Raw genomic sequence first — 13302 nt, 5'->3', positions numbered from 1 at the left:
TTTGTTGATTTTCTCGATCGATCAATACTTCAAGAGATATAAAATAGTAATATTTACAATGGAAATTTTTTCTTCAAGAGAAATTTTGACATAGTTTTGTGCAAGATGTATTTGATATCAGAGCTGGTAAAATAGTTGGGTCTGGGATTGGTAAGATTTATAATTCTGCCACTTTTTCTTAGTAAGTAAGAAATTCAAAACTTTGTTGTGGTACTAACGTATGGAAACACATTCTAAAGCTTTAGGGTACAAGTACCATTGGTATCAAATGAAGCTTAAAATATTCCAGGAGAAAAAGTTTGATTGCTAGCAAATCATCAGAGCATATAGACGGCAATAGAAGATCAGAACCAGAGATCTGAAACTGAGAGTAACATTTCCATTTGAAATAAAATTCTATCACATTGTACATAAAATATAACTTTCCCTCTTCATTTGTGTTGTCTATAAAGAATTCTACCCAAACATAAGACTAGTAACAGTATCAGAATAACATTAAATTAGCTTCTTCTTTTCGAAAAAGGTTTTCAAATGCCACAACTGCAACCCTGCCACAGATAAGCATATAAAGATTGACAGGCCAGTCATCCAAGCCATTTTGGAGTTGGTTGATCTGTTAAGTTCTTGCATTTCTTCCTCCCTGTAACATGTGGAAATATTTCAAAATCCATTTCATTAGCTTAGATTCATGAGGATAGGATCGGTAACAAGAAAAAGGTTAACTCACCTTTCGCGGAGATAAAACATCTCATCATGGATGCTTTGAACATGTTCGTACATCTTCTTCAATTCTAATTCCATTAGCTGGCAAGAGGACAGATGAAAGAGCATTACAAATCTAGCGGTCAGTGGAATCTGAAGCAGCAGTATAACAAGTTGACATTCTTTTTTCAGGCATGAGTGCAAGGTAATTAATCATTCAATGAGATATGTGAGCATATCGGCCTAAGAAAATGGAATAAAGCATGGAGGGAGGGACTACTTGGTATGAGTTCAAGATCTGGAAATCTAAGTTGCTCAGACACGAGTGCGGATCTAGAGGCCGGATCCTTTGAGATGTAAATTCTAAGATTCGAGGATAAGGATCCTAGTATGGATACGGGTGCTAAAAATAATTCAAAAAGCAATATATAAAAATATCTCTAAATTATGAGAAATTTTGTGGAATACTTACATATAGCTTGTAAAGTGTGGATTTCTTTTTTATTCTCAAGGTTGTAGATAAGTAAATGACTGATTTCCTAGATAAGGTATGCTATTTTCTTCAAATTTACCCTAGTTTTGGTTCTGATTACCGGAATCAAATTGTATCTCCATCCGTCGTGGTCAAAGTACCAAAATTGTTTGACCAGATCCGGTACAGATCCCATACCTACACCCATACTAGTGTCGTGTCGACACGGGTGCGACACCTAAACTGCCGTGTCGTGTCGAAGCAACTTAGCTGCAAATCAGATGTCACTTCCTTGTTAAGAATATGTGGTTGTTAGAACAGGAAAGGAATAGATGAAGTGCAGTATATTCTGCTTTAATTCAATTATTCAACTAAAATTCATAACTTGTATAATTCACCTCAAACCCCCCCCCTACCCCCCCCCCCCCTAAAAAAAAAAAAAAACCTTCACATTGAAAGCAGTTCAATATCAAGAAGAGACTACACCCTTTTACAACAGGCCCCCCAAACTTTGATTCCTTGCCTATCGGTGAAAAATGAAAGCCACTAAATTCTGCAATCGAATCATTTCTTTGTTTTTCCTTCTTCTAAGAAAATCAAGATAATGGTCAGCCTGATCTAGAAGCTGCAGTCTTTGAGGCTGTTTAAGTGCAATTAGATGCTTCATTAAACCAAACTGCTGATCAGAAGTTGATGAACATTTAGAAGTTATTCAATAAATGGTCAGTTTTGTATTGTTAAAGTGAAAGGCTCTAGGAGTTAAAAACTCAAAAGGAGTCATGGAGACAGAGAAAATCAAACGTTACGGGAACACACAGGTCAATATGTGTGAACTGCCAGTGCGACTCAAGACAAATAGATTGTCGCAACCATATACGTGATAAATGAGACAAGTAAGCATGTAGATCAAAGGAAAAAGAAGGCTTACTTCAACAGAACCTTTCTTAGCTACACTGGTCCAGTCCTTAGCAGCTACACCAGACTTCCAATCAAAATCGAGAGTCAGAGTAATAGGGGGCTTATGGTCAGCAGCATAGAAGCAAGCCATATAATCTCCAGCTTCCGTAGTCTCAAAAGCAAAATGCCCCTCAGGAACATTGTCCGAATAGTGATAGGTATTCCCGTATGTAGATGTCACCTAAATCACATAAACCAGATAAAAGTTCATTTATTTAACCAAATGAAACTGATTAATCTGATCAAAGTAACACATGATACACAAAAAAGCTCGTCTTCTGCACGAAACCGGAGCATAACTTTTAGTTTTTGAACCTATGGAAATCCCTTTTCTCAAAAAAGAAACCTCTGAAACTTCTAGATCACACATACCCTTATTACTCGTGTGTCCCAACACCTTTAAAGAAAACCAAGCTCTAATTAAAATTCATAATTTTTGGTTGATCCGGACAAAATGCAAAAGAATGAAACAGATTTTCACTAACCGAAAAATCAACTTCAAGGTTAAGAAGCTAACTACACCTCTTTTAGTTTTGCATCCTACATTAGCTCACATACGAATTCCAATTCCGATAAAGGAGGTGGCTAAGGTTGATATCATCTTAAAACTAGTCAATTACTGAGAATATTTTACATGCTCTCTTAGACACATACTACATCAACACAATTAGAATGAAACAAAACCAAAAGGGGCAAACACTATAATCCCTCGTTTAAGTTTATATGAACCTATTTGACTGGGCACAAAGTTTAAGAAAAAAATAGGAATATTTTTGAAACTTGTGGTTGTAAATATGTTTGTGTCTATAAATCTTTAGAAACTTGTGGTGTATAACATATCATATCATATCATTTGTGTGACCGTGAAAGCTTCTCATTAACAGTAATATAGGAACTCTAAAATTAAGAGTTTCCTTGTTAGGAATGGGTTCATTTTCATTTTTTTTGAAACTGACTAAAAAGTAAATAGATTCGCATAAATTGAAATGGAATAAGTACAATTAACATATTCAAATAGCCGATCCCAATTAGTTTGTAGAAGGTTTCTGGTGTCTAGTATGCAACCAAGAGACACTGGAAATAGATAGGTTACTGAAACATCCAAAAAGCTCATAACTTTACCATACAAAGATCAAATTAAATAGACCCAATTGATTCAAATCAAAAATCAGAGCCGAAAATGAAAATTACCCTGACGGTAACTTTGTGAGAGTCAGGTAAAGGATGGCCATCATTGGGATTGACAATATGGTACTTGCCAACAGTCATGGAATGACTCTTTATGTCTTCTGCTATGCATTTTGTGTGACCCGATAATACTTCGAATTGCACTGACTGTATTTGCGTCGCAAATAACATCAAGATTAGAATTATTGGCATCGTGGGAATCATTATTAAGAGCAAAATTGGGAATAATAATTGATAGATATTTTGTTTTGGGGTATGATTACGAAAACAAGAAAGAGAGAGGGATGATGATGATGATGATGATAATGATAATGATGGCGTAGATGTTAACAGGAACAAGACTTTTTGATTTGATTGAGAGTAGGAAGGTTTGATTCGGTAATGAATCCCATGGGGTTTTTTTCTTTTGTACTACGAGTCTACAACTACTTTTTTGGAAGCTTTTCTTCTTATTTTACGGAGTATTTTATTTATTTTTCCTTGTTTCTTTAGCAATTTGGTTCATATATGGGGGATTATAATATATATCGGGAATTAATAATAAAGGGATTATTAATATAATTAATAATAGGTAGATTATTATACATGAATTACTTGATATTTTTATCTTTAAGTAGTTTAATCCCGACATTGCTAATACACATATTATTATTCTATATTACAGTCAGACCTCTCTATAACTGTTTGGATGATATAGCAAAGTGCTGTTATACAGAACATATATTATAACATAACATGAAAATTAATTCCGGAAAAGGTTGACTTTTATAGTGAGGTGTTGTTATATAGGGATGATGTTATAGAGATGTCTAATTGTATATCACTTCCAAAATAATACATAAAATTAACACATAACATAATGCATGTACTCCCGCAAACCAAACCCTACATTAGGTCAAAATTATTCCACTTCCTTCTCTGTTAAAGTTAAAGGCATTGGTATAATAAAATTGTGATGCGTGCTCTCTTTAATATGTTGATGCGCTCGTTAGGAGGTGTCATCCAGTATCCATCAATTAGTAGGGACAACATTGGCAACAAAACAAATTGAGATGAATGGGCAAGAAACCATTGCCAGAGGAGAAATAAGCAGCAAGAAATACAAATGCTAAGGTCTACAGAATAACTATGGCTGAGGAAAAATGAAAGGGAACACCGCTAGTAAACCGTATTTGTAAACTAATTCTAGGAAAGATAGAATAATATATAAACAGAAAATGTAAACCAATAAAAGTTAATCCGAGCCCACTGAATTCACAGTGTTTCTTTAAGAAATTTAATCCCCTCCTAGTACCCAAAGTTATGGATTATTTCCTCCCAGGATAGAACGAATTACACACTAGTGTAGTGGTACTTCAACCCCAGTGTTTCAACGAACAAAAAGTTCGATAGCAAATCAAACTTACTGTTGTTTTCTTTGAAGTTAAAAGCATGCAGAAGAAAGGAGGATAACTCAGAAAATCGTATGGAAATTCTAAGAGAATGGACTTGTATTTATAGCCAATGTTGGGCTGAAAACTGAAGAGGTGCAACTCTTCAGAATGGCTGTTTATGCAAAATGGCCATAGCATAAATGCCATAACATAAATGGCTAATTTATGCAATAATAAACCGGGAATGGAAGAGGGAGGTTAATTTTCAGTTACACAACCGAAAAATTGAAACGGATAACGGAAAAACGTTTAATATTCCGTTGGATTTAATATTAATATAATATTAATATTAATATTCTGTTATTAAAATAGATATTTAATAACATTTCAGTTAATATTTACTATTAACAAATAAATTTGGTCCAAAAAATTAATCAATCAAACGATCATTTGACCAAATCCAAAATTCAAATCCAAATCCGAAGCCGAAGCCGAAGCCGAGTGAGCGACGACGACGACGGCGCAAGGCTTGTCTTCTTCTCAACTCCTTAAGAGCTAGAAGAAGAGCAATTGCTTATATGCCCATCAAAAACCTCTTCCTCTTCCAATATGAGACAATGTCCCTTTGTCGGGGGGGGGGGGGGGGGGTACTTAATATTTCATTTAAAAATTTTATTTCCCTCAATTTCCCATTCACCCTCTTTTAAGCCATATTAATGCTTAAAACCCCAACAGTCTCCCACATGAATGGGGAATGACTATATCATGGAAATATGCATGAAAAACTGTGTGATTCACAAGCAAGGATTAATTGCACCTGGATAAGTAGGTTTCCCTTTGAACTTTCCGTAGTGAACTTATGTCGGATATACTCGGTCAATCGGTAGATTTGATATCTTTGAATCGTTGAACTTTGGTGTATACCTAGACAACCATAAGTCACACAACCAACCCTTAACCGTCTTTAGTTCTCATTGTTGTGTTCGTTTCAGCCATGAACACCGCCTGGTTTCATAAGTGCGTAGATAATTGACCTTACAAAATTCTCCTTGAAGCGGCTAACACTTCACACTTACATAGGTGATTCCTAAATGTGTCATCCCGTAGATGCACTATTTGATATACCCTGTATCAAATTTAGAAATCATTAAAAAGCCATAATACTTTATCTTTGGTACTGAACATTGTCTCATCACGAGAATGGACCAAAATTTTAGTTGACAATGTTGAACCGTCATTAATGACTTTGTTTGATCTCCTTGAACCTAGATCTTGGGATCTCCAGTCTTCTAGGTAGAGTTACCGCCACAATGACTTGTTCTCGGCCATAGTCCCATTCCTCTTGATGATTTCCCAACTACCTCTCTAGTTAGGCCTTTTGTAAGTGGATCCGACACATTATCACTTGACTTTACATAGTCAATCGCGATAATTCCTCTAGAGAGTATTTGCCGAACGGTTTTATGTCTTCATCATATATGACGAGATTTACCATTATACATAACGCTCCCAGCCTTTTCAATTGTCGCTTGACTATCATAATGTATGCATATTGGTACCAACGGTTTGGGCCAAAATGGATTGTCTTCCAAAAAATTCCGGAGCCATTCAGCTTCTTCACCGGTTTTATCTAAGGCTATGAATTCAGCCTCCATTGTAGAGTGGGCAATACAAGTTTGTTTAGATGACTTTCAAGATACCGCTCTCCACCAATAGTTAATACATATCCACTTGTGGACTTCGAATCAGCTGAACCGGTGATCCAATTTGCATTACAGTATCCCTCATTCACCGCATGATATTTACTGTAGTGCAAAGCAAAGCCCTGGGTATGTTCTAAATATCCCAAAACTAGTTTCATTGCCATCCAACGAGATTGACCTGGATTACTCGTGTATCGACTTAATTTACTTATAGCACAAGCTATATCTGGTCGTGTACAATTCATGATGTATATTAAGCATCCCAACACACGAGCATAATCCAATTGTGATATGCTTTGGCCTTTGTTCTTTGCTAATGCAAGATTCACGTCAATTGGAGTCTTTGCAACTTTAAACCCTAAGTGCTTGAATTTTTCAAGTACCGTCTTAATATAATGAGATTGTGACAATGCCAGACCTTGAGGAGTCTTATGGATCTTAATCTCCAGAATTAAATCAGCAATTTAAAAGTCCTTCATATCAAACTTGCTAGTTAGCATACGCTTAGTAGCATTTATGTTGGCAATGTCATTACTCATTATCAGCATATCGTCCACATATAAGCAAACGATAACCATGTGATTTGGAACATTTTGAATGTACACACATTTATCACATTCATTTATCTTGAAATCATTTGACAACATTATTTGGTCAAATTTCGCATGCCATTGTTTGGGTGCTTGTTTTAGTCCGTAAAGGGACTTAACAAGTCTACATACCTTCTTTTCTTTACCTAGAACCACAAACCCTTCAGGTTGTTTGTCATGACCAGGAATTCTCACCCTCGGGAGTCGTGATGGCGCCTACTCGTAGAATCTAGGCAAGCCACACATTTAGAATCCATAAATACTTTGCTTTAAAATCCATTTTTTTAACAGTTTAATTAACAGGAAATAAATATGTAACAACAGCGGAATTCGTAACTTAGCGGAAGACTTAAACGAAATAAACCAAAATAATAAGGAAAAATCCACATATGCCTCTACCCAGAACTGGTGTCACAACATTCACGGACTATCTAAGAGTGCTACATACAACTATCTGAAACAAGGAATAAAGTCTGTGTGGGATACAAAAGGAAATAGTGCATCAGAATAGATAGAAGAGATGTCGGGCCTGCGGACGCCTGCAGGACTACCTCGGGATCTCGTGGACTGAAGGCTGGCTCCCGAACTACTGATGCGCACCGTATGCTTCTCCGGTACCTGGATCTGTGCAAAATAGCACAGAGTGTAGTATCAGCACAACCGACCCCATATGCTGGTAAGTGCCTAGCCTAACCCCGGCGAGGTAGTGACGAGGCTAGGACCAGACTTCAGATAAACCTATGCGGATATATATAATATTTTGCAGAAAAATAAACAAGTAATGAGCAGTTAAAAGGGAGGGGGTACATGCCTCGGGGAAACAGTTCAACTTAGCAGAAACTAAATAAGTATGAAAGCACAGTACAATATCTAAAACAATATGATAACACTACTGTTGCGGCGCGCAACCCGATCCATATATATATATATATATATATATATATATAAACATATATATATATATATATATATATATATATATATATATNGGGATTAACCATAAAATATTCTATCCCGGCAAGGGAACTCAACAGTACAAGTATATTCGTCCCGGCAAGGGAGAACCAGTTATAACCAATCTTAGTTCAACTTCTAATCATCTCCATTTTCACCATTTCTAACTCATAAATAACTTCTACGAAAATAAGCTAAGCCTTTGCTCAATACCACGGATCTACTCACTATTGCAATCTTAATATTATTTAAGAATACAACAAATATCAATTTAAGACTCACGGTCATGCTCGACACCGACGTATAGATACTCGTCGCCATGCCTATACGTCGTACTCCACAAGAAAAAACATAGCAAATATGACTCAACTCCTAATCCCTCAAGCTAAGGTTAGACCAAACACTTACCTCGATGCCCTGAACACAACTCAAGCCTCAATTATAGCTTTACCCCTTGATTCCACCGCCAATTCGCTCGTATCTAATCACAAATTACTTAATTACATTAATAAACACTAAATGAATCAACCCCAATGCATGAAAATGAGTTTTCCAAAGTTTTACCCAAAAAGTCAAAAATCGCCCCCGGTCCCACGTGGTCAAAACCCGAGGTTCGAACAAAACCCGATTACCCATTCCCCCACGAACTCAAATACATAATTTGTTTTGAAATCGGACCTCAAATTGAGGTCCACATCCCCAATTTTTGAAAAACCTAGGTTCTACCCAAAACACCCAATTTCCCCCATGAAAATCTTTGATTTTAGGTTGAAATCATGTTAAAAGATGTTAATGATTGAAAGAAATGAGTAAAAACTAACTTACAATTGGTTTGGAAGAAGACTTGTTCTTGGAAAGTGTGTTTGGGTTTGAGAAAATATGAAAAATGGGGTTCAAAATCGTTTAAGTGTAAAAATTGCAGGTCTCAGTTATGGGAAATGCGAACAGGGGTTCGCAATTGCGAACCCCGACCTCTGCAGATATGGGAATTGCGAAACCATGTTCGCATTTGCGAACTCTTAGGAAGTCTGGGCTTTTTCGCATTTGCGAACAAATAGTTGCATTTGCGACTTCAAGCCATCCCAGCGTAAATCGCATTTGCGAAGGGCGTCCTCGCATTTGCGATCATAGAGGATTTCAGTGGGCGTCGCATTTGCGACATAAAATTCGCATTTGCGAAGGAAGTTGCCCCGGTCACCTCTCGCATTTGCGAGACAGGCTTCGCAATTGCGAAGCCTGCAGGTCTAAAACACCAGCAAATTTTTTTCAAAGTTAAAATGCACCCGTGGCCTATCCAGAACTCACCCGAGCCCTCGGGGCTCCAAACCAAATATACACACAATCTGAAAAACATCCTACGGACTTAACATCATAAACATCGAATTAAACCTCAAAATCCATGAATTCTTTCAAACTTCATAAAATATCAAATTTTCCAATTTAAGTCCGAATCACGTCAAACGACGTCTGTTTTCAACCAAATTTTACAGGAATGACTTAAACCATATATAAGACCTGTACCAGGCGCCGGAACCAAAATACGGGCCCAATACCAACATGTTCTAATCAATTTTCACTTCAAATTTCCTTAAACCATTTTAGAAAACAATTTTACTAAAAATTCATTTCTCGGGCTTGGGACTTCGGAATTCGATTCTGGGCATACGCCCAAGTCCCATATTTTCCTACGGGCCCTCCGGGACCGTCAAATTACGGGTCCGGGTCCGTTTGCTCAAAATATTGACCAAAGTCAAACTTATTCATTTTAACATCAAAACTTAGCATTTTTCACAGAATTTCATATTTAAGCTTTCCGGCTATGCACCCGGACTGCGCACGCAAATTGAGGCGACTCTAAATGAGGTTTTCAAGGCCTCAGAGACACAGAATTCAATTAAAAATAGGTGATGACCCTGATGACCCTTTGGGTCATCACATTCTGCACGTCTAAAACAACCATTCGTCCTTGAACGGACAAAAGAAGGAAGTACCTGAGTCGGGAAAAAGATGAGGATAACGGCTCCGCATATCAGACTCAGACTCCCAGGTCGATGCCTCAGGAGGCTGACCTCTCCACTGAACACGAACAGAAGGAAAACTCTTCGACCTCAACTGACGAACCTGCCGGTCTATAATAGCCACCGGCTCCTCCTCATAAGACAAGTCCTTGTCCAACTGGACAGTGTTGAAATCTAATACGTGGGTTGGATCGCCATGATACCTCCGAAGCATGGACACATGAAACACTGGATGCACGGCTGATAAGCTCGGCGGCAAAGCAAGTCTATACGCCACCTCTCCCACTCGATCAACAATCTCAAACGGACCAATGAACCTAGGGCTAAGCTTGCCCTTCTTCCCAAACTCATAACGCCCTTCATAGGCGACAGTCGGAGCAATACCCGCTCACCGACCATGAAAGCCACATCTCGAACCTTGCGGTCTGCGTAACTCTTTTGCCTGGACTGAGCTGAACGAAGCCTATCCTGAATGATCCTGACCTTGTCCAAGGCCTCCTGAACCAGATCCGTACCCAACAACTGAGCCTCTCCCGGCTCAAACCATCCAACCGGAGACCGACACCGCCTACCATATAAGGCCTCATAAGGAGCCATCTGGATGCTCGACTGGTGGCTGTTGTTGTAGGCAAACTCCGCTAAAGGCAAGAACTAATCCCACGAACCTCCAAAGTCAATAACACAAGCTTGGAGCATATCCTCCAAAATCTGAATAGTCCGCTCGGACTGACCGTTCGTCTGGGGATGAAATGTTGTGCTCAACTCAACCCGTGTGCCCAACTCTCGCTGAACTGCCCTCCAGAAACGCGAGGTAAACTGTGTACCCCGGTCCGAAATGATAGATACGGGCACACCATGAAGGCGAACAATCTCCCGAATATAGATCTCAGCTAACCTCTCAGATGAATAGGAGACTGCCACAGGAATGAAATGTGCTGTCTTGGTCAGCCTATCAACAATCACCCAAACTGCGTCGAACTTCTTCCGAGTCAGCGGAAGTCCAGTAACAAAGTCCATAGTGATCCGCTCCCACTTCCACTCGGGAAGCTCAATCCTCTGAAATATACCACCAGGCCTCTGATGCTCGTACTTAACCTGCTGACGATTCAAATAACGAGCCACATATGCTACGATATCCTTCTTCATTCTACGCCACCAATAATGCTGCCACAAATCCTGATACATCTTCGCGGCGCCCGGATAAATAGAGTACCGGAAGCTATGGGCCTCCTCCAAAATCAACTCTCGGAGCCCATCCACATTAGGCACACATACTCGACCCTGTAATCTCAAAACTCCATCATCATCTAAGGTAACCTGCCTGGCACCTCCGCGCTGCACCGTGTCTCTAAGGACACACAAATGGGGATCATCATACTGCCGATCACGGATACGCTCCAATAATGAAGAATGAGCGACCGTGCAAGCTAACACACGACTCGGCTCAGAAACATCCAGTCTCACGAACTGATTAGCTAAAGCCTGAACATCCAAAGCAAGCGGCCTCTCACCGATCGGAATATAAGCAAGAGTGCCCATACTGGCTGACTTCCTACTCAAAGCATCGACCACCACATTGGCCTTTCCCGGATGATATAAAATGGTGATATCATAATCCTTCAACAACTCCAACCACCTCCTCTACCTCAAATTCAACTCCTTTTGCTTGAACAAATACTGAAGACTCTAGTGATCCGTGAACACCTCACATGCAACGCCATACAGATCACAAGTCAATCTTGGAAAATACCCTGGCACCCTGAAGCTGGTCGAACAAATCATCAATCCTCGGCAGCGGATACTTATTCTTGATCGTTACCTTGTTCAGTTGCCGGTAATTAATACACATTCTCATTGACCCATCCTTCTTCTTGACAAATAACACCGGCGCACCCCAAGGTGAAACACTGGGTCTAATGAAACCCTTCTCAAGCAAATCCTGCAACTGTTCCTGTAGCTCTTTCAACTCCGGCGGCTCCATACGATACAGCGGGATAGAAATGGGCTGAGTGCCCAGAACCAGATCAATGCAGAAGTCGATATCCCTATCAGGTGGCATACCCAGCAGGTATGAAGGAAAAATATTAGGAAACTCACAAACAACGGGCACAGAATCAATAGAGGGAACCTTAGCACTAGAATCACGAACATAGGCTAAATAGGCCAAACACCCCTTCTCGACCATACGCCGAGCCTTCACATACAATATAACACTGCGGGTAGAATGAACAGGAGTCCCTCTCCACTCTAAACGAGGCATACCCGGTAAAGCTAAGGTCACAGTCTTGGCATGACAGTCCATGATAGCGTGGTAAGGTGATAACCATTCCATCCCCAATATAATATCAAAGTCAACCATGTCTAAAAGCAACAAATCTACACGAGTCTCAAGACCCCCAATCACTACAACACAAGAACGATGAACTCAATCGACTACAATAGAGTCACCCACCGGTGTAGACACATAAACAAGAATACCCAATGCATCACTAGGCATGACCAAATACGGGGCAAAATAAGATGACACACACGAATACGTAGAACCCGGATCAAACAACACTGAAGCATCCCTATCACAAGCCAAAACCGTACCTGTAATAACCGCATCTGAAGCCTCTGCCTCGGGTCTGGACTGAAGAGCATAACACCGGGGCTGAGCCCCACCACTCTAATCTACCTCTCTGGGATGGCCTGCTGCTGGCTGGCCTCCACCTCTGGCGGTCTGAGCTCTACCTCTAAATTCTCTACCTCCCCCTCTAGCACCTCTGCCCCCGCCTCTAGCTGGCTGGGCGGCCTGTGGAACATCTGGTGCCTGAATCATAGGATAGGGATCCTGCTGCTGCGACTGAGTACCCACTAGCCTCGGACAAGCCCTCTTGATGTGACCATAGTCACCATACTCATAACACCCACCCGAATGCTGCGGCTGCGGAAACTGAGGCTGACCCTGGCGGCCTGAATGACCACCCCGAAAGCTCTGGAGCGGCGGTGCACTGATAGGAGCTGATGGTACACTGTAGGACTGCTGATTAGAATACTGCCCGCGAGAACCACGGCCACCTGAGGCACCGTGAGAAACCTGGAGTGATGAGTGGAAGGGCCTAGGAGGATGACCCCTATCGTATGAATCTCTGCCTCCAGAGAGGCACCACTGAATCTACCTGACTGACGGGGTCTCTTGTCTGCCCTGTGACCACCCCCTGCGATAATACCATCTCAACTCACCGGGCCACATTGGCCGCCTCCTGGAAGGATATCTCACTCCCAGCCTCCCTAGCCATCTGGAGACGAATAGGCTGAATGAGTCCATCAATAAACCATCTCACTCTCTCCCTCTCAGTGGGA

General features: G+C 40.3%; 1 protein-coding gene across 1 annotated transcript; it reads right to left on the bottom strand.

Annotated features, from left to right (window-relative positions):
* On the bottom strand, positions 356-3758 carry LOC109244414 (transmembrane emp24 domain-containing protein p24delta9-like). Its single transcript, XM_019411502.1, has 4 exons — positions 3323-3758; positions 2103-2312; positions 728-804; positions 356-640 (listed from the first exon to the last, which is right to left on the bottom strand). Exons 1-4 carry the CDS (start codon positions 3521-3523, stop codon positions 496-498), a joined length of 633 nt encoding a protein of 210 aa, XP_019267047.1. The 5' UTR covers positions 3524-3758; the 3' UTR covers positions 356-495.

Source organism: Nicotiana attenuata, chromosome 2 (genome assembly GCF_001879085.1).
Source record: "Nicotiana attenuata strain UT chromosome 2, NIATTr2, whole genome shotgun sequence".
Taxonomy (NCBI): Eukaryota; Viridiplantae; Streptophyta; class Magnoliopsida; order Solanales; family Solanaceae; genus Nicotiana; species Nicotiana attenuata.
Note: the sequence above shows the minus strand (reverse complement) of the source record. Positions and strands in the feature narration are given on the sequence as shown.